This window comes from Scyliorhinus canicula, chromosome 8, assembly GCF_902713615.1.
Source record: "Scyliorhinus canicula chromosome 8, sScyCan1.1, whole genome shotgun sequence".
NCBI classification, from domain to species: domain Eukaryota; kingdom Metazoa; phylum Chordata; class Chondrichthyes; order Carcharhiniformes; family Scyliorhinidae; genus Scyliorhinus; species Scyliorhinus canicula.
In genome coordinates, this window is record NC_052153.1 from 187,485,190 (window position 1) to 187,506,169 (window position 20,980).

At 50.3% G+C, this 20,980-nt stretch overlaps 1 protein-coding gene and 1 non-coding gene across 3 annotated transcripts in view; one reads left to right on the forward strand and one right to left on the reverse strand.

The window, feature by feature from the left end:
• The window catches only part of LOC119970740 (hepatocyte growth factor activator-like), a 107,854-nt gene that overhangs the window by 37,084 nt on the left and 49,790 nt on the right, over positions 1–20,980 (reverse strand). For both annotated transcript variants that reach the window (XM_038805849.1, XM_038805848.1), the window contains exons 7-10: positions 18,801–18,911; positions 16,183–16,357; positions 4,044–4,138; positions 186–299 (exon numbers count right to left, since the gene is read on the reverse strand). In XM_038805849.1, the coding sequence (XP_038661777.1) occupies positions 186–299; positions 4,044–4,138; positions 16,183–16,357; positions 18,801–18,911 (495 nt within the window). The remainder of the gene's footprint in view (positions 1–185; positions 300–4,043; positions 4,139–16,182; positions 16,358–18,800; positions 18,912–20,980) is intronic.
• Positions 884–971, forward strand: trnay-gua. The gene is given in 2 exon segments: positions 884–920; positions 936–971. It is a non-coding gene; the product is annotated as a tRNA-Tyr (tRNA).

Consider the following 20,980-nt stretch of genomic DNA (forward strand, 5'->3'; position numbering starts at 1 on the left):
AATTGCCCTTGGTGTTGCGTGGGGTTACTGGGTTATGGGGATAGGGTGGGGGTGTGGGCTTGGGTAGGGTGCTCTTTCCAAGCGCTGGTGCAGACCCGATGGGCCGAATGTCCTCCTTCTGCACTGTAAATTCTATGATTCTATGATCATCTCCAATACATGTGAGACAGGAGCCGTTTACTCACCTTCCTGGCAGTTAACTCCCGCAAATTCATCAGTGCATCGACAGTGGTAAGAGTTGAGAAGAGGGTCTTTGGTGCAAGTCCCTCTATTTTTACAGGGATACGAAAGACAGGGATCTGTGTGGTAACAAAGCAAAGAGGTTTTAGTGCGAACGATGTACCCTCAGTTATCCTTCTGAAATCAAAGTGAAGCCGCATTTTAATTAACCTGTGATGCACCAACCCCCACACCACCCAACCCCAATGGCAGCCAACCTTATGTTAAATTATAGCTTAATTCTTCCGTTCAATACTGCTGACCATTTAAAACCAATACTTTATTTAAATAGTAAAATCATCATAGTCCCAGATGACCTTTGAGAGGGAGAACGGACTGCTGGTGGTTTAACCTGAGGATCACCACACCTCAGGCGAGGGGCAGGGTTGGGAAGGCCTCACTCGGTTGGTGCAGCTATTGAACCCACACTGCTAGCCTTGCTCCGCATCACAAACCAGCGGTCCCGCCAACTGAGTTGGAACTAACATCCTTTAGGGAAGGAAATTGGCCGTCCTTACCTGGTCTGGCCTCCATGTGACTCCTGACCCACAGCAACGTGGCTGACTTCTTTTTTTAATGTCTACTTATTGGGATTTGCCATTTTTTTCACAAAACTCCACCTCAAACAAACAAAAGAGGAAAAGATAGCGAGAGGCAGGCTTCTCCTTCGATAGCTCAGCTGGGTAAGCGGAGGACTGTAGATGATTAAAACTGACATCCTTAGGTCGTTGGTTCAATTCCAGCTCGAAGGAAGCCCCCCTTCCAAGATAGCGAGAGGCATCAATGTACAACAGGTACAGGACAAGGCATTACATAATCGGGAATATATCCCAATAATCGGGATAATTGAGCTGTCTGCACCCGATAAGGATACTGCCGACAGTCTAGATCTACATCTCACCCACAGCCACAAAATAAAATAAGAGCTGAAGAAAACAATACCCCGATGGTAAGGGGGAATCGACTAAATCTCACAGAATGAAAATGAAATGAAAATCGCTTATCGTCACAAGTGGGCTTCAAATGAAGTTACTGTGAAAAGCCCCTAGTCGCCACGTTCCGGCGCCTGTTCGGGGAGGCTGGTACGGGAATTGAACCTGTGCTGCTGGCCTGCCTTAGTCTGCTTTAAAAACCAGCGATTTAGCCCAGTATGCTAAACCAAGCCCCTATAATAGTCGCTTATTGTCACAAGTAGGCTTCAAATGAAGTTACTGTGAAAAGCCCCTAGTCGTCATGTTCCGGCGCCTGTTCAGGAAGGCTGGTACGCGAATTGAACCTGTGCTGCTGGCCTTGTTCTGCATTGCAAGCCAGCTGTTTAGCCCATTGTGCTAAACCAGCATAATTTAAACTCTTCTCCAGATCCAGGCCGGAACAGGCAACTATCCGACACGTTTGAGATGGCAAAAGTGAGAAAAACAAAGGCAAAGAGAGGATCGGACACGATCCAACCTTAATACTCGGCCGAGGGCCTCCCACAGGAGATGTATAAAGAGAGCAAGGACGAGAGTCAGCGGCAAAAATCCAAACTTCCACCATCCCATCTCCCAGCCCCAGATCAAAGGGGGGTGGGCCTCACTCTAGGATGGGAGGGCCGTCAGAGCGAGCCCCAAATTGGGGAGCGCCCTGGAACGGAAGGCTCCCCCCCCCCCCCCCCCGCCTTCAGAGCCGCAGGTCCACCCCCACCCAGAATCAGGACGACTCAAAAAAGAGAAAGGATTAGGCCACCCAAAACCAACAGAGATTCGTACCTTGTGTGTCCGTGACACCACGGATCATACCCAGCACCACCACAGCACCCCACGCAGCCCCGCATTAATACAAAGGTACAAGCAATGCCCCTAAAACCTCTCAACACCAGAAAAAGAGAGAAGAACGAGAACAAGAACTGCCAAAATTAACCCCGCCAGCCTCATAAACCACCTCCTAAGATGTCACTGTAGTGATCTCTATATGTGTAAATACATGAAGGGTTAATGTGCAGTCAGTACAGTCAGATGATCACTAGAGGGAAACACTAACAGGGAGTATATACAGAAGCTCAATCTGTTTTCCCGCTCTCATTGGGAGTGTTGTAGCTACAGAACAGAGGTATAGTAAGCTCAGAGTGTATAGTATAATAATCATAGTTAATCTAATTCTATCTTCTTTAATTTGACTACTCGGAAAAGTATTAAAGAATCAAACTCACAAGTAAATTGATTAGTTACTCACTAAGTTATTTGTTATCACTGGAGGATTTAGAGTATTCATCACCATCAAAGGTAATTCCCCAATTTTCACCCCTCCAGGTGTGAGCTTACCCACATCAGACCCCCCCCCCCCCCCCCCCCCCCCCCCCCCCCCCGCGCGACACCCCCAATGGAGGTACCAAGAAGCCACAGGATACTGAGCACAGTGAGTCTGGCCTAGCCCAACACCACCACAGAGAGGAAGGATTCCCGTGACTCCGAAGCTGAGCTAATTCAATCCCGTACGGGAGACAGCATCTCTCCTCCCCCATAAACCATCCAGTGCACCAACTAACAGCAGGACCAACACGCCAGGCCCCAACAGAAGAGAAGAGGAAAAAGAACCCCTCTTCAGAGGGGCCACCCCACTGGGCACACTCCCAACCACCAAATAAAGGATATTCAGACCAGCTTCACTAATAAGAACTCTGACAACAGTTAGAACAGTCAAAGAGGAAGACCCACATTAGAGGAACAACCGACTCCCCCTCCTAAAGGGGAACCCAACAAACCCCAGTCCTCAACAGAATAATACATATTCCACCTGGGCCAGAAGAAATGAAATGAAATGAAAATCGCTTATTGTCACAAGTAGGCTTTAAATGAAGTTACTGTGAAAAGCCCCTCATCGCCACATTCTGGCGCCTGTTCGGGGAGGCTATTACGGGAATTGAACCGTGCTGCTGGCCTGCCTTGGTCTGCTTTAAAAGCCAGCGATTTAGCCCAGTGTGCTAAATGTAGAAGAAAAAGGTACAGCCAACTCCCGATGGAAGAATTTGGAAGAGCGAATAACCCGGGTGGGTTGGGAATCCTGGGGAGAACAACTCACCTCCTAACTCCCCAAAGCCTCTCCGCCACCTACGAAGCAGAAGTCAGGAGTGTGATGGAATGCTCTCCACTTACCTGGATGAGTGCAGCTCCAACAACACTCAAGAAACTAAACACTATCTCGGTCAAAGCAGCCCCGCTTGATTGGCACCCCTTCCACAAACATTCAAACCCTCCACCCATGATGCACAGTGGCAGCCGCGTGTAGCATCTACAAGATGCACTGCAGGAACTCGCCAAGGCTCCAGAGGCAACACCTTCCAAACCCAAGCCCACTGCCACCAGTTCAAGGAGGCAACTCACCACCACCTTCTCAAGGATAATTAAGGATCAGCAATAAATGCCGGCCTAGTTGGCAACACGCACATCCCATGAACAACTAAAGAAAAAAATGTATAAAACCACCATTGCTCACACCATCCTGGTGGAAAGAACTTTCATTTGACCTGAAGGATACCACATTTGACGTGTATTTCATGCTGCAGTGGTTAAGACAACAGTCAAGAGGTATTAACTGAATAATCAAATAATCAGGATGTCCCCTGAAGAATTTCAGTGTCCCCACCATCTCTGAGAAATGACACCCTACCTGGGAAACCCTCTTCCCCAAACCCCCACCCCGCCTCCCGAGGAGTTTCACCATCCTCCTGAGGAACCTCACTCCCTCCGCATGGCCCCCCCCATTGAGGGCCATCAGCTGCTGAGGCATCCGTCACACAGAATTAATTTTTAAAATAAGATCATAACTAAACTATTTGAATTCCTCACCCTCTTTTGCACACTGTGCAATGTCACAATACTCCCAGGAGATGTCATCGTCAATCAGCGTATAACACCAAGGCTCGTCGTCGTTGTCTGTGTTTCTGAAATAAATACGTGGAACCTGTTAATGGTGGAATCTCCTGCCCAGTCAAAACACTGGGGCTGGTTTAGCACCGTGGGCTAAATCGCTGGCTTTTAAAGCAGACCGACGCAGGCCAGCAGCGCGGGTTCAATTCCCGTACCAGCCTCCCCGAACAGGTGCCGGAATGTGGCGACTAGGGGCTTTTCACAGTAACTTCATTTGAAGCCTACTTGTGACAATAAGCGATTTTCATTTCATTTTTTTTTTCATTTCACTCCAACTGCGCTCAAAGTTAACCAGTTGAATATAAAGTATGTATTTGCATTCATATAAGCTCCCTGGGCTGGATTTGACAGGGTGGTTAGAGCAGGCAGGGGGCAGTAAAGTTGGATACTATGCCATCGGTTCCTTTCCCATTGCCTACCCCCCATCCCCCCACTGCAATTGTACCAGTGATAAGGGAGGAAGGAGGCCCACTCGCTGGTGGCCCTTCAGGGCCTCCTCCCACTACAGCTGGGATTTAACCCGCGTTAGGTGATGCTCACACTCTGTGTTCACTTTGCAGCAGTGACCATCACACGCGGCCAGAGAGCTTCCAGCCATTTGATTGGCTGGCATCTCCTGGAGGTGGCAACTCCTCCCCAGATGGCCCTGCATAGCTGGGGGGGTGAGTTGCCTTTTACGTCATCCATCTCCATGTAGAATCCAGCCCTCAGGGTATCACAGATTAACAGAATAATACTAGCGGAAGAGGCCCTTCAGTCCATCGAGTCTACACCGATGCATGAAAAGCACCTGACCTGCCCACCTAATCCCATTTACCAGCACTTGGCCCATAGCCTTGAATGCTATGACGTGCGAAGCGCTCACCCAGGTACGTTTTAGAGGATGTGAGGCAACCCGCCTCTACCACTCCCATCACTACCCTCTGGGTAAAAAAGTTTTTTCTCAAATCCCCCCATGAATCTCCTACCCCTGACCTTGAACTTCTGGTCCCCTCGTTACTGACATAAGGGGAACAGCTGTTCCCTATCCACCCTGCCCATGCCCCTCATAACCTTGTCCACCTCGATAAGGTCGCCCCTCAGCCTTCTCTGCTCCAGTGAAAACAACCCAAGCCTATCCTTCCAACCTCTCTTCATAACTTAAACGTTCCATCCCAGGCAACATCCTGGTGAATCGCCTCTGTGATGGAAACATCAATTCACCAGAAACGTGTTTCCGATGTGAATCTAGGCTTTAATCGACTTACTTCAGAGCCAGCCTGTTACCTGTCGATTAACTCGTAGTGAACTCAGGCTGACTCTGGACACGGGTATTTATACAGCTGCACTAGGGGGAGGAGTCATGGGCGGAGCCAAGGGTGGAGCCCAGTACAAATTCCTGAGTGCTCCAAGCACTACTCCCCCTAGTGGTAGGATAGCGCTGCGCTTACAAAGACAGTGTGAATTAACATATATACATCTATATTACATTCACCCCCTGCAAAAAAATCAAGTCCGGCGGGGGTGGTGGTCTAGTCTATAAAGTCAGTTTGTCCGGCGGTCGGATTGTCCGCTAAGATCTGCGGAGCACCGGGGTTGCAGCCTCTTGCGGTGGCTGGATGGGTGTGGTGTGCTGGGGTACGATGGCGGACTCCAGGGAGGGTTGTATCTGAGCTTCATATTCTCCTGGTTCGACCGGGGACTGGGGGTGCTGGGGGCTGGCCGGCGCGGGGGCGTGGAACTGGGCTCGGGAGCGCAAGGGGCGGCAGCATGGGGTGTAGGGTGAGAGGTCCTTCTGTGGGGGTAGGGGGGCGCTGGATCCGGCGGGTGCCAGATCCCGGAGGGATACAGTGTCCTGACGGCCGTCAGGGAACTCGACGAATGCGTACTGGGGGTTGGAGAGGAACAGGCGCACCTTCTCAACAGGGGGGTCGGTTTTGTGCGCCCTGAGGTGTTTCCTCAGGAGTACGGGGCCCGGCGTACTCAGCCATGCCGGAAGTGAGACCCCCGTGGTAGTGCCCCTGGAAAAAATGAAGAGCCTCTCGTGAGGGGTCTGGTTGATCGCCGTACACAAAAGGGACCTAATAGCATGGAGCGCGTCTGGGGGGACTTCCTGCCACTGGGAGACTTGGAGCTTTCTAGACCGGAGGGTCAGTAGGACGGTCTTCCAGACTGTCACGTTCTCCCTTTCCACCTGCCCGTTCCCCCTGGGGTTGTAGCTGGTCGTCCTGCTCGAGGCGATGCCCTATTTGAGCAGGTACTGACGCAGCTCGTCGCTCATGAAGGACGAACCCCGGTCGCTGTGCACGTAGCTGGGGAAACGAAACAGGGTGAAGATGCTATGCAGGGCCCTAATGACTGTGTGGGAGGTCATGTCAGGGCACGGGATAGCGAATGGGAAACGGGAGAACTCGTCTACGATGTTTAAGAAGTAAACGTTCTTGTTAGTTGAGGGGAGTGGCCCTTTGAAATCAATCGCAAGGCGTTCAAAGGGCCTAGAAGCCTTGACCAGGTGGGCCCTGTCTGGTCTATAGAAGTGCGGTTTGCACTCCGCACAGATCGGGCAGTCCCTGGTGACCGCTTTTACCTCCTCGTTGGAGAAAGGCAGGCTTCGGGCCCTGATGTAGTGGGCGAGCCGGGTGACCCCCGGGTGGCAGAGGTCATTGTGGATGACTTTTAATCAGTCTATCTGCTCGCTGGCGCATGTCCCGCGGGATAGGGCATCCGGAGGCTCATTGAGCTTCCCGGGTCGATATTTGATATCGTAATTGTAGGTGGAGAGTTCGATCCTCCACCTCAGAATTTTATCGTTTTTTATTTTGCCCCTTTGCGAGTTGGCGAACATGAAGGCAACCGATCTTTGGTCGGTGATGAGGGTGAACCTCCTACCTGCGAGGTAGTGCCTCCAGTGACGGATAGCCTCCACAATGGCTTGTGCTTCTTTCTCCACTGAAGAGTGTCGGAGTTCTGAAGCGGAGAGGGTACGGGAGAAAAATGCAACTGGTCTCCCTGCCTGATTTTACGTGTCTGCAAGAGCTACCTCTGAGGCGTCGCTCTCTACCTGGAATGGGGTGGATTCATCCACCGCCCGCATGGCCGCTTTGGCGATGTCCTCCTTGATGCCGTCGAAGGCCTGGCGTGCCTTGGCTGACAGGGGAAATCGTGTGGCCCTAAAGAGTGGGCGGGCTTTGTCCGCATATTGAGGGACCCACTGGGCGTAGTAGGAAAAAAATCCCAAGCACCGTTTGAGGGCCTTGGGACAATGAGGGGGAGGGAGTTCTAAGAGGGGGCACATACGGTCCGGGTCGGGGCACAGGACTCCGTTTTCCACGACATAGCCGAGGGTGGCTAGTCTGGATGTGCGGAAAACGCATTTCTCCTTGTTGTACGTGAGGTTGAGTTTCTGTGCCGTCTGGAGAAAACGGTGGAGGTTGGCGTCGTGGTCCTGCTGGTCATAGCCGCAGATGGTGACATTGTCCAAGTACGGAAACGTGGCCCGCAGCCCGTACTGGTCCACCATTCAGTCCATTGCTCGTTGGAACACCGAGACCCCATTAGTGACGCTGAAAGGGAGCCGGAGGAAATGGAAGAGGCGGCCATCGGCCTCGAATGCCGTGTAGTGGCGGTCCTTCGGGCGGATTGGGAGCTGGTGGTATGCAGACTTCAGATCCACCGTGGAGAAGAGCCGATACTGGGCGATCTGATTTACCATGTCTGCAATCCTGGAGAGGGGATACGCGTCGAGGAGCGTAAATCTATTTATGGTCTGACTAGTCGACCACCATACGGAATTTTTCCCCGGTCTTAACGACCACCACCTGAGCTCGCCAGGGACTATTGCTGGCCTCTATAACCTCCTCACTGAGTAGCCTTCGGACCTCTGCTCTGACAAATACCCTATCCTGCAGGCTATACCGCCTGCTACGAGTGGCTACGGGTTTACAGTCCATAGTGAGATTAGCAAAGAAAGGAGGGGGGGATTCGCAGCGTAGCGAGGATGCAGATCATGAGTGGGCGCAGGGGCCCTCCGAAGCTGAGGGTGAGGCTCTTGAGGTTGCATTGGAAGTCTAGGCCTAATAAGAGTGGCGCGCAGAGTTCGGGCAAAACGTAGAGTTTGAATTTCGAGTAACTAGCGCCTCGGATTGTGAGTGTCGCGGCGGTGCGCTCCTGGATCTGGACCGAGTGGGAGCCTGAAGCGAGCGCGATAGTTTGCTGCGCGGGGAAAACGGGGAGCGAACAGCGTCTTACCAGGTCTGCGTGTATGAAGCTCTCTGTGCTCCCGGAGTCGAAGAGGCATGGCGTTTTGTACCCGTTGATATGGACCTCTGCCATCGAGTTTCGTAGATTCTTTGGTCGTGATTGGTCCAGGGTGACCGCGCTGAGTTGCGGGTAGTCGGCGGCTGGATCAGCTGTGCTGGAGTGGCCCCGTGATGACTGCCCTCTGAGTTCATAGTCTCATTCGAATTCCTCCGCTGAGTTGTCCGAGCGCGGAGATGCCGATTGGGCCCGTGGATCGCACGTGGCGGGAGGCAAGGAAGATGGCGTCCAAGATGGCGGCCCCATGAGTCGCACGTGGCCGGCCGCGTGGTGGAGGTTTTCCAAGATGGCTGCCCCCATGGATCACACGTGGCTGGAGGGGGCGGAGTCGGGGCATAGTCTGCAGCGTTTCGGGTCCCGCGGGGCTGCGAGTGAGGGGAGCGATTACTGCAAGTCGCTGGGGAGTTGGAAGCTGGGGCCCTTTTTGAGAGGCACACTCTTGCGTAATGCCCTTTTCTCCCGCAGCTGCTGCAGGTCGCGTTGCGTGCCGGGCAGTGCTGCCGCGGGTGCTGATTCTGGCCGCAGAAATGGCAGGCTGGGGCAGCATAGTGGCTGGCTGGGGCAGCATGGTGGCTGGGCGGCCGCGTAGCACAGGCCTGGGGGAGTCGCTGGTCGGTGGCCCATGATTGGGTCGCGGAGTCCGCGGGGAACGAGTTAAGGCTGCGGAAGGAGACCTCTATCGTGGTAGCAGCTTCCACAGTCGTTTCTAAGTCCTGGGCCCCCTTTTCCAGCAGTCGTTGGCGCACATAGTTAGACCTGAGGCCCACTACAAAAACATCGCGTACCGCCAATTCCCTGTGTTCAGCCGCGGTAACCACTTGGTAATTACAGTCATTGGACAAATTATTAAGTTCTCTTCGGTGAGTGATTCCGTAGGCCGCTGACGGCGAGTCGTGAACACATGGCAAGCGTAAACTTCATTAATGGGCCTTACATACATTTTATCGAGAGCTGCTAGCGCCACAGTATATGAACTGGCCGAGTTTAGCTGCATCGAGATTCTGTGGCTCACCCTCGCGTGCAGTAAACTTAGCTTCTGATCCTCTGTAGTTTCGGCTGTGCTCGCTTTGGCCAGGTAGGCCTTGAAGCACCGGATCCAGTGGGAGAAGATTTCTTTAGCCTCTGCATCCTGCGGGTTGAGTTCCAGGCGCCCAGGCTTGAGGGCCGATTCCATAATCGATCTTTACTGTTCTTAAGTCGATTAAATTGATGGAACCATCAATTCACCAGACACGTGTTTCCGATGTGAATCTAGGCTTTAATCGACTTACTTCAGAGCCAGCCTGTTACCTGTCGATGAACTCGTAGTGAACTCAGGCTGACTCTGGACATGGGTATTTATACAGCTGCACTAGGGGGAGGAGTCGTGGGCGGAACCAAGGGTGGAGCTCAGTACAAGTTCCTGAGCATTCCCAGCGCTACTCCCCCTAGTGGTAGGATAGCGCTACTGCGCTTACAAAGACAGTGTGAATTAACATATATACATCTATATTACATTCACCACACTCTGTACCCCCTCCAGTGCAATCACATCATAGAACATAGAGAGCAGAGGGAGGCCATTCAGCCCATCGAGTCTGCACTGACCCACTTAAGCCCTCACTTCCACCCTATCCCTGTAACCCAATAACCCCTCCTCACCTTTTTGGTGACTAAGGGACAATTTAGCATGGCCAATCCACCTAACCTGCACGTCTTTGGGCTGTGGGAGGAAACCGGAGCACCCGGAGGAAACCCACGCATACACAGGGAGAACGTGCAGACTCTGCACAGACAGTGACCCAGCGGGGAATCGAACCTGGGACCCTGGCGTTGTGAAGCCACAGTGCTATCCACTTGTGCTGCATCCTTTTCATAATGTGACGACCAGAACTGCACACGGTACTCCAGCTGTGGCCTCACCAATGTTCTATACAATTGCAACATGACCTTCCTGCTTTTGTAATCTGTCCCCCGATTGATAAAAGTAAGTGTCCCATATGCCTTTTTCCCCACCCTATTAACCTGTCCTTCTGCCTTCAGAGATCTCTGGACAAAGTCAAGGCCCCTTTGTTCTTCGGAACTTCCCAGCGTCATGACGTTCATTGAATATTTCCTTGTTAAATGACTCCTTCCAAAGTCTATCACCTCACACTTTTCAGGGTTAAATTCCATCTGCCACTTATCCGCCCATTTGACCACCCCGTCTACATCTTCCTATAACTCAAGACACTCAACCTCTCTGTTAACCACCCGGCCAATCTTTGTGTAATCCACAAATTTATTGATCCTACCCCCTCCATAGTCATCTATGTCATTTATGTAAACGACAAATAATAGGGGTCCCAGCATAGATCCCTGTTAGACGCCACTGGGCACTGGCTTCCAGGTCAGGTCTGAATCAGTGGGTAGAGCTTCTTCCTTCTAAATCAGTAGGTAGGTTCAAATCCGACCAGAGACTTGACAATATAATCTAGGTTGACAATTAATTTTCGGAGTAGTGACACTTTCAGACACAAGATTATAACTGAGGTCTTTTCTTCCTACTCAGATCAATGTAAATTATCCCGTGCCGATAAAGGAAAAGTTCACAGCCACTGGATGGCTCCATGTGCTTTACACTTTATGAAGTGTTCCCACTGCTGATATTGCTCATGTGAAACACGTTGGGACATTTCATAATGTCAAAGATGTTGTTACGATCCCAGCTGATGTTCCGACTGAACAATTAAGATTCCAGAGGGAAACCTTCTTTGACAGATCCTGGGTGGGACTCTCCGAGCTTCCCCGTCACAACTGCGCTCGGAGCGGGGGGCGGACAATTGGCGTTGACGGCGGAATTTGGTGCTACGCCGTTCCCGCGATTCTCCAGTCTTCTAACATGGTTCTAACATGGTTCCACCTGGTGGGCACTCGGGGCGGCAGCTTTGGATTTAGTCCGCGGCCGCCCTGGTGGGGGGGTGGGGGGGGTGGGGGAGGGGATCCATCACCCGGGGGTGGGGGGGGTGTGGGGGGGGGGGCGCCAAGACGGCTGGTATCACGATCGGGGGCTACCGATTGGCGGGCACGAGCATTCTGGGGGGGGGGCCCTTATATAATGGGGCTGGTCCGCTGTGTGGGTCCGCCATGTTGCGTGGGGCCGCCGCCACAGTGGGCCGCCGCGCGCTTGCGCAGACCCGCGGCCGGGAAGTGCAGGGCCCCATATATCGGTAGCCGGAGCTGCGCGGAGAACTCCGGCACCCTGCTGGGCCCCCTGTGGGTTACAGAATCGCTGGGCCAAGGGGCTCGTTGACTCCGGTGTGAAACGCTCCGGCGTTTACGCCGGCATCAACACTTAGCTGCCGTTTCGGAGAATTCCGCCCCCTAACTTTACTTTAGGAACCGTGGAGGACAGTTATTGAAGAAATTCACGGGGGGTCTGCTGATGAACGTTTAACACGAAAAATAAATCACTTATTCAAACAAGAAAAATGAACTATATTACACCAGACAAAAAGGTTGGAAAGGTCTCAATACAAACATAAGATGATTTAAATTCCCACTGATCCTTTACTCCAGCAGATAGTCTCACAGGATCAGTTTTTAATGGGCGTTCCTGGAACAATTCTTTGTGCCTTTAAGAGCAAGGGCAGGGTTTTCCACCAGCAGGGTCGTACAGTCCCAGATGTCAGCAGACCTTTGAACGGTTCGCCCCATCTTCCAGCCCTGGCCCCTCAGGATTCCGGCTTACGTGTTGCTGGAAAAGATTCCATTCACCGGAACTTTTCACGAACGTTAGGAACAAGAGGAGGCTCAAAGGGCTGAGAACCTTCGGAATTCTCACCCTCTGAGGGGTATTCTCCATCGTTGAGCACGTTTCAAGCTGGGATGGGGAGGTTGTTGATCTCTCAGAGGATTAAGGGCTGTAGGGAGTGGGCGGGAGAGTGGAGTTGAGGCCCAGGTTCAGCCACGATCGTACTGAATGATGGAGCAGGCTCGATGGGCCGGGTGGTTTACTTCTGCTCCTATTCCTTGTGTCCTCGTGGGGAGGTCATTTAGCTTCTTGAGCCTATTCTGCCATTCATTTAGATTATGTCTGACCTTCGTTTGTTGCTCGTTATGCTTTCTCTTAATTGCTCTGTATTATTAACCTTTGCTCTAGAATCGCCAGGTATCTTTCTGATACCACCACAAAGTTCAAAGCCAAGTGCTGATCACTAACTCAATACACCAGTTAGTAAGTTTCAAACCAAAACACATTTATTATACACACAGTCAATCACTACTCAGGCACAAATTCTACTTACTAAACTATCACTGCTACTAAAGGCCTATACTTAGCTTTTGAATGGCCCACCAGGTCAGAGGAACAATGGCCTTTGTCCGGTTCTGAATCTGTTGGCTTCAAGCTGGTATGGAATAGTAGCTAGGAGCGTCTATCTCATAGCGTGCGTTGACTGGAGACTTACTTGGTTGATGCAGCAGCTAGGCAGGTCTCTCCACGCTGAGAGTCACGGTCAAGAGTTCTTTGAGAGCTGCCAAGAGAGCGAACTGGACTTGGGGACTCTACTTTATAGTCCCCAGGGGTTTCGCGCCCCTTTGGGCGGACCCCGGACTTGGTCCCAAGTAATTGGACCATGTCCCAATCGTTTTTATCGATTTCCTCCAATACTGGAGCTGTTCCCTGATCGTTGGGCGGGCCCTATGTGTCCGTTGGCCTTCCTTTGTCCTGGCTCCCGCTGGCGCCGGGGAGTCTGGTTTGGTCCCGATTGATTCAATGTTTCTAATTGTTCCTGGGGATCGCTCATTAGTATGTAGATGGCTATTGGTTTCGGTTCTGTCTGGGTTCTGCAAATCTTAATACACAGGAAACCTTGCACCTGCTTGTTTTCCTGCGGCTGGCCAATTTTCCCTGCATTCTTTGCGGGCATCCATTTTGGAATCGGGACGTGGCCACCCCAGGTGGCTACACATTTCAACCCCATTTATATGTCTTTACTCCATATTCCTTGCCACTCTTACCTAACAAAAAACAAATTAGCTACGGCTTGGAACCAGTCCAAAACCTGGAACGTTGTGTGCAGTTTTGGTCTCCTTCTCTGAGGAAGGATGTTCTTGCTCTCGAGGGAGTGCAGAGAAGGTTTACCAGACTGATTCCAGGGACGGCAGGACTGACATATGAGGAGAGATTGAATTGGTTGGGATTGTATTCGCTGGAGTTTAGAAGAATGAGGCTGGGGGGGAGGACTTCCGGTGGCCTAATGTAGGGGGAAGACGCTCATGAGGTGGCTCCTTCTGGAGAACTGTACTTTTTGCCCATTTTATTAATACCACAGGTTGCCTTCTCTTGAAAACCCACATTTTCTATGTAATAAAGATATTGTCTGACTGAAATGCTCCAAAAAGTCTGGGGAAAGAAGGCGGAAAGCAGAAGTTCGTTGACGGTGTCTGAGGCCGCTCAGAGTTCTTCGGCAGGTAAAATGGCGGAGTCGGTCTCCAGCCGCTTCACTACTGGCCGAGGTGTTTTCCAGTACCTTGGCGAAGGAACTCTAAAAGCACGGACTAATTGTGGCGGAGGACCTTCGGAAACCAATGGGACAGACCTTGGCCCCCATTAGAGTGGATCTGGGTAAAACTAAGGAAACACATCGAAGCCCATGGAGCCACGATCAAAGATATTGAGCCACAGTGATTGGGCTGCCTCGCTGCAGTCGGAGCTATCTTCCACGGTCAAAGTGAACAAATGGTTGAAGGTCAAGAAGTGTGACCTGGAGAATAGGTCCAGGAGGAAACATATTTGAATTGCGATGCTGCTGGATGGAATGGAAGGCCCAATGCCCAGGGAGTACTTTGCAGATATATTTGGTAAGACGGTGGGGGAAGGGTGGATTCACATCCCCCCTGAATTGGACTGAGCTCATTGTCCGGGGCCTCGTCCTAAGGATCCAATGCGTACGGTAATAGTAAGGTTCCACAGCCTCAAGGCGAAAGAGAGAGTTCTAAGATGGGCTAAGGAACACCGTGACTTTAAGTGGGAAGGTCATGCCATCAGGTTCTATCATGATGTGGGTCCAGAGCTGGCGGAGGAGAGCGCTGCGTTCAATAGAGCCAAGGCTGCCTTGTATAAGAGTGGAGTCCCGTTTTGTTTGGTCTATCCTGCTCGGCTTAGAGTAACTTACGAAGGAAAAGGCTATGGGCCGGATTCTCCATCGGCGGGACCCTCCACTCTGCCGGCAGCACACTCACGCCCACGGATTTCCCGATGGCTTGGGGTGCCCACAATGGGAAACCCCATTGGCCGGCTGCCAGGATGGAGGATCCCGCTGCAGGCAGGACAGAGAATCCCACCCTATTCCTTTGACGCATCAGGAGAAGCGGACTCCTTCATTCAAATAAACAAGTTGGGCACGGTGTAATTGGGTTTTTGGTTCTGTTGATGGACATGCTGAATTGCCGCATTGTTGGGGTTTCATGTTTGTTCTGGTATTTTCTTGTTCTTGTCGGGGGTGAATTTTTACAGTTCTTGTTTAGATTTGGGGTCTAGTTCTATGTGGAGCTGTGTTTGTTATGATAATAAATGGCTCTCTTTCGGAAGACAAGGTTAATGAGGTTTTGATATTTTGCTGTCTATAACCACTTTTGTTATCTTTAGTCAGGAGTCTCCCTGCTACACAAAGAGTTAGCTAATGGGAGAGGTTTTGAAGGGTTGGCTGCAGCTCATTAGTCGTTTTTTTTAGAAAGTTAGCTTAGAATTCTAGTTTGTTTAGGATTGTCAGAAGTAGATTTGTTTCTGTATTTGTTTTTGTATTTGGGTGTAGTTGTACTCAAGGGCGATAGTGTTGGGGGGAAGGGGAGAGGGGTGGGAGATGGGGGTAGTTTACTGACAGTGCCTGAAGATTTCTCTTTGTTGAGTCTTTTGATTTGTTTGGTGGCCGCCTTGGGTGGGCCTCTTTGCTGTTCCTTTAAAGTATCCTTTGTGTAATCCCACTTGGTGGAAATGGCTGACTCCGGATTGAGAGGTGGGGGGGGGGGGGGAGATCCCCAATTTGCTTGGTTACCTGGAACATTAGATGGTTGAATGGCCGAGTGGACAGATCGAGGGTATTTGCTTACCTTAAGCGCTTAAACACCTGGCTCGATAATGGGGACAAATGGGGCGGCATGGTGGCACAGTGGTTAGCAACGATGCTTCACAGCATCAGGGTCCCAGGTTCGATTCCCACTGTCTGCACGTTCTCCCCGTGTCTGCGTGGGTTTCCCCCGGGTGCTCCGGTTTCGAGTCCAAAGGGTCATCTGGACTCGAAACGTTAACTCTTTCCTCTCCCTACAGATGCAGCCAGACCTGCTGAGATTTTCCAGCATTTTCTCTTTCATTTCAGATTCCAGCATCCGCATTAATTTGTTTTATTACAAAAATAAACTCGTTGGCGGGATTTATTGGCCCTTCCCACCAGTGGAAACTTCCGATCCGCCAAAGGTGGTCCCCACGGCGGGTTCTCTGGCAGTGGCACTGGTTAGCCACAGGTTAGCAACGTAAAATGCTGCCGACGTTGGCAGGAACGGAAAATCCCACCAGTGGTCAATGGTGGAAAATAGGCCATGCGGAAGTGGAGGGGGGGGGGGGGGGGGTGCTGGAAAATCTCATACTCTGTTTGGGCTCAGACTTGTAGAATGAACACTTGGGCGAGAGACCAGAAGACCACAGAATAATAAACAGTCTCCCCCTTCAAGAAAGGTGGAGAGAAATCCGGGAAGAAGCAACTTTGCGTTACCTCCGTCAGGCTCTGAAGCATGTTCCTCTCACCTGCAGTAAGCGTGGTCACCTAGGACTATGCGGAGAGGCTCTTCCACTTCGTTGATGTTGAACTCTGGGCTGATGAATGCAGATGTCCAACGCAGGCAGTCGCTCCCTGAGGACGTCCTCCTCACTGTCCCACGGTAGGAGCTCCCATTATTCTCATAGCAGTCAGCAGCAGAATCTGAATGAAATACATTTGTAAACGTGAAACCATGTGTTAATCCTGGAAAAGTTACTTCCCCCACACTGCTGATTCCCTGGGATTGTACTGTTGGTGGGCAATTCTCCCAGTGCCTGAGTGTAGCTCCATCGTTATATTCATACAGAAAGATTAGGGCCCGCTACTACCCCGGCCCTAGCAGAAGTCCCACGGTCAGAGGCATGACTATGGCGATGTTGGACACTTTCGGTACCCCCTCTGTCTCCTTCAGCAGCCACAATGCCTGGTTCTCGACTTTTCAAAATACAAGCGAACCTCGCTATTGGGAATTCACCCCGGAGGAGGCGGAGAATCGCAGAGGCCCTGGGAGAATACCGGATCAGTCCCGGCATTTACTGTAGGTGAATTCTGGAACGCATTGTCGGCCTTGTCGAGGGACCGAAGAATTGAGATTTGTCGTGAAACAGGCGCCCGCCCTGATTTCGGAATCAAAAACGATTCTCCGCCCAATCGCGTTTCCCAATTCCGGCGTCAGCTGATGGAAAATCACGCCTCTTGTTTGAACAGACTCCCACTGCTGTAAAGTCACTGGAAGAGCGGGTTGCTCATGTCTGTAATTGATGTTTCTGCCGTGCCAGCAGTGGAGAGGGAGCAGCCCTGGGAAGCTCCTGCTCGAAGCTTAGTCTCCATTAACTGCATCCTCCTGTGTTTGTGGCCGCATATCACATTCAGCACTGTGACGGACATCACGTTCAGGGTCCATGTTAATATTTAAGGTGTAATATTTGGTTCTGGGAAGGTTAATCTTTAACTGTACAAAATGGGATCATTACAACTAAATCAGCTTGGAGTCTATTACAGTTCAACTATTGGGGCTTAAGGAGTTCACAGTTAGAAAAGACATGCGTGCGCTATAACCTCCGGCGAGAGTTGGAAAGAGATGGCTCGCAGGAATGACATGAAATACATGTTAAATTGCCCTGACACCTTCGATCACCAAAGTGCTACTTGGGGCCTGCATCGAAAGACTCCTCACATGGGCAGGGAGAGGGGGCGGTTGGAGAGGGTGGGGGCATCAGAGGTCAGGTGGGTGGGTGGGTGGGAGGGGGTGTTAGAGGTTGGTTTGGGGGTGTCAGAGATTGCGGTGGGGGAGGGTTCAGATGTCAGGAGATTGTGTTGGGATCCATAGGTCGGGCCTGTGGGTCAGGGTTGGAGGTCATCTTTGATGGGTCGGGGAGGTTGGATCCGTAGGTCAGGGGTTATCCCCTCCACCTCACAATCTGACGCTGGGCGCTCAAAGGTCACGGCCCATGATGTCTAGACTACTGGCAAAGTGCAGTCCAGAGAGATGTTTTGTTTTGGGAATCCTGGAGGTGGGTGGAGTTTAAGAAGGTTCTCTGATTTCAATTGATCTGTCTGTTTTCTGAGGAATGAGTGTTGTGCAGCAGGCGAGGAGGCCAGGCCAAGAAGATGCTTCTGTTAATAGGCCGAGGACAATTAGCACTCAGAAAAGCCACTGGAGCCATTTGACACAGTTGAGAGTTACAGTTCAGATCTGTGTAGTTTGCAGCTCACAGGGAAACAGTGGGAACTGTTCAGTGAAGCAAGGGCTCAGAAGAAGCCCTGGGAACTGTTCAGTGAGCAAGGGCTCAGAAGAAGCCCTGGGAACTGTTCAGCGAAGCTGGGACTCAGAAGAAGCCCCAGGAGCCATTTATAGCTTGGTGCAAATGGAAGAAATCCAGAGGCAGTGCCAGCTTAGTGAAGCTAGCAGTCCGTGGAAAAAGGTGGAAGTGAGCTGGAAACCAGAGGTCGGAGTGCAGCTTTGAGATAGCCGTGGAACACCATCTCAGGAGAAGAGGTTGAACCATTGAGAAGTGACCAGTCGTTGAGACAGTCTGTCTTGCGGCGAAATTCAGAGGCTAAACATTAAAATGGAGTTGAAATATCTTGCGAGAGAGACAGAATTTTAACGTGATTGTGTGACTCACAGTGGTCACTAATGTCTGGGTGGGGTGCAGAGAAATCCATGGGATCCATTTTGATCACATCTACCATTTAACATGTAATTTGGTGTGTTTGACCACTGTTGCCTCTTAATTCACATTTAACTTATCCTAAATCTAAATGTTTTCCGATAGATTTTACAAATTGATGTACTTTTCTGACTTTGAATAGTAAAGGTTATTTTGTTTGTTTAAACTGTGGAGCCTTGTAGCTTTATACCCCTTGGGGATAACTGGGATTTCAAACTTTGTGTACTTATAGAAAAAAGTATTTGTCCCTAACCGCATCGTAACAACACATTTGCATTAATAACCTGGAAATGGTGCAAATGGGTCACCATCTCATTGAGGACCAACAGGAAGACATGTACAGGGGAGTAAAGTGCCTGGCACCATAAAAGGAATGCTCGGCTGAAACCCCTGTAGTTGCTATGAAGGGCCCATTCCATCCACGTCCTTACCTATTTCACAGTATTTGCCCGCGTATTTCTTTCTGCATGCGCACACACTTTCACCGGTGGTCTCGACTTGACGGCACATCCCCCCATAAAGGCACGGGTTAGTCTCACAGGCTGTGAATCAGAAGAAAAAGGCACTTTCTGCAACACTTCACTCCTCTATTCAACAAAATCAGCTTTGAATTCCAACGAGCATCGCCAAGGCAACATGCCCCGTTTTAACACCCCTTTTCACACGAATACTTTCCCTCTTTATCTCACTCTTTGAAGCCATTAGCTGGAGACAGATTTAGTGTTAGTTGTCCCCGAGTGACCCCTTTGCGTGACAGCGCGTTAAGTGTCAGCACGGACGATTTGCTGCAGTACGATTTATAGAAACTACAGTGCAGAAGAAGGCTATTTGGCCCATAGGGTCTGCACCAGCTCTTTGAAAGAGCACCCTACGCCTCCAACCTATCCCGTAACCTAGTAACCCCAACTAACCATTTGGAAACAAGGGGGCATTTTAGCATGGCCAATCCACCAATCCTGCACATCTTTGGACTGTGGGAGGAAACCGGAGCACCCGGAGGAAACCCACGCAGACACGGGGAGAAAGTGCAAACTCCGCACAGGCAGTCACAGGAGGCCTGAATAGAAGCCAGGACCCTGGAGCTGTGAGGTAGCAGTGTTAACCACTGTGCCACCCTGCCGCCCCCGGATTGCCTTGGCAAAAAGAATATATGGTATTGAGTGCCCTGCCCGTGCCCTGGCGAATTTCGATCCCTCAATCAACATTACAAAAGCAAATCAATTTGTCAATATCAAACAGCACATTGTTACATGTTATACAGCCAACCAATATCAAACAGCACACTGTTACAGTTATACAGCCAACCAATAGCAAACAGCACACTGTTACAGTTATACAGCCAACCAATAGCAAACAGCGCATTGTTACATGTTATACAGCCAACCAATAGCAAACAGCACACTGTTACATGTTATATAGCCAACCAATAGCAAACAGCACACTGTTACAGTTATACAGCCAACCAATAGCAAACAGCACACTGTTACATGTTATACAGCCAACCAATAGCAAACAGCACATTGTTACATGTTATACAGCCAACCAATAGCAAACAGCACATTGTTACATGTTATACAGGCAAACAATAGCAAACAGCACATTGTTACATGTTATACAGCCAACCAATAGCAAACAGCACATTGTTACATGTTATACAGCCAACCAATAGCAAACAGCGCATTGTTACATGTTATACAGCCAACCAATAGCAAACAGCACACTGTTACATGTTATATAGCCAACCAATAGCAAACAGCACACTGTTACAGTTATACAGCCAACCAATAGCAAACAGCACACTGTTACATGTTATACAGCCAACCAATAGCAAACAGCACACTGTTACAGTTATACAGCTGACCAATAGCAAACAGCACACTGTTACAGTTATACAGCTGACCAATAGCAAACAGCACATTGTTACATGTTATACAGCCAACCAATAGCAAACAGCACATTGTTACAGTTATACAGCCAACCAATAGCAAACAGCACACTGTTACAGTTATACAGCCAACCAATAGCAAACAGCACATTGTTACAGTTATACAGCCAACCAATAGCAAACAGCACATTGTTACAGTTATACAGCCAACCAATAGCAAACAGCACATTGTTACAGTTATACAGCCAACCAATAGCAAACAGCACACTGTTACAGTTATACAGCCAACCAATAGCAAACAGCACATTGTTACAGTTATACAGCCAACCAATAGCAAACAGCACACTGTTACAGTTATACAGCCAACCAATAGCAAACAGCACATTGTTACAGTTATACAGCCAACCAATAGCAAACAGCACATTGTTACATGTTATACAGCCAACCAATAGCAAACAGCACACTGTTACAGTTATACAGCCAACCAATAGCAAACAGCGCATTGTTACATGTTATACAGCCAACCAATAGCAAACAGCACACTGTTACACGTTATATAGCCAACCAATAGCAAACAGCACACTGTTACAGTTATACAGCCAACCAATAGCAAACAGCACACTGTTACATGTTATACAGCCAACCAATAGCAAACAGCACATTGTTACATGTTATACAGCCAACCAATAGCAAACAGCACATTGTTACATGTTATACAGCCAACCA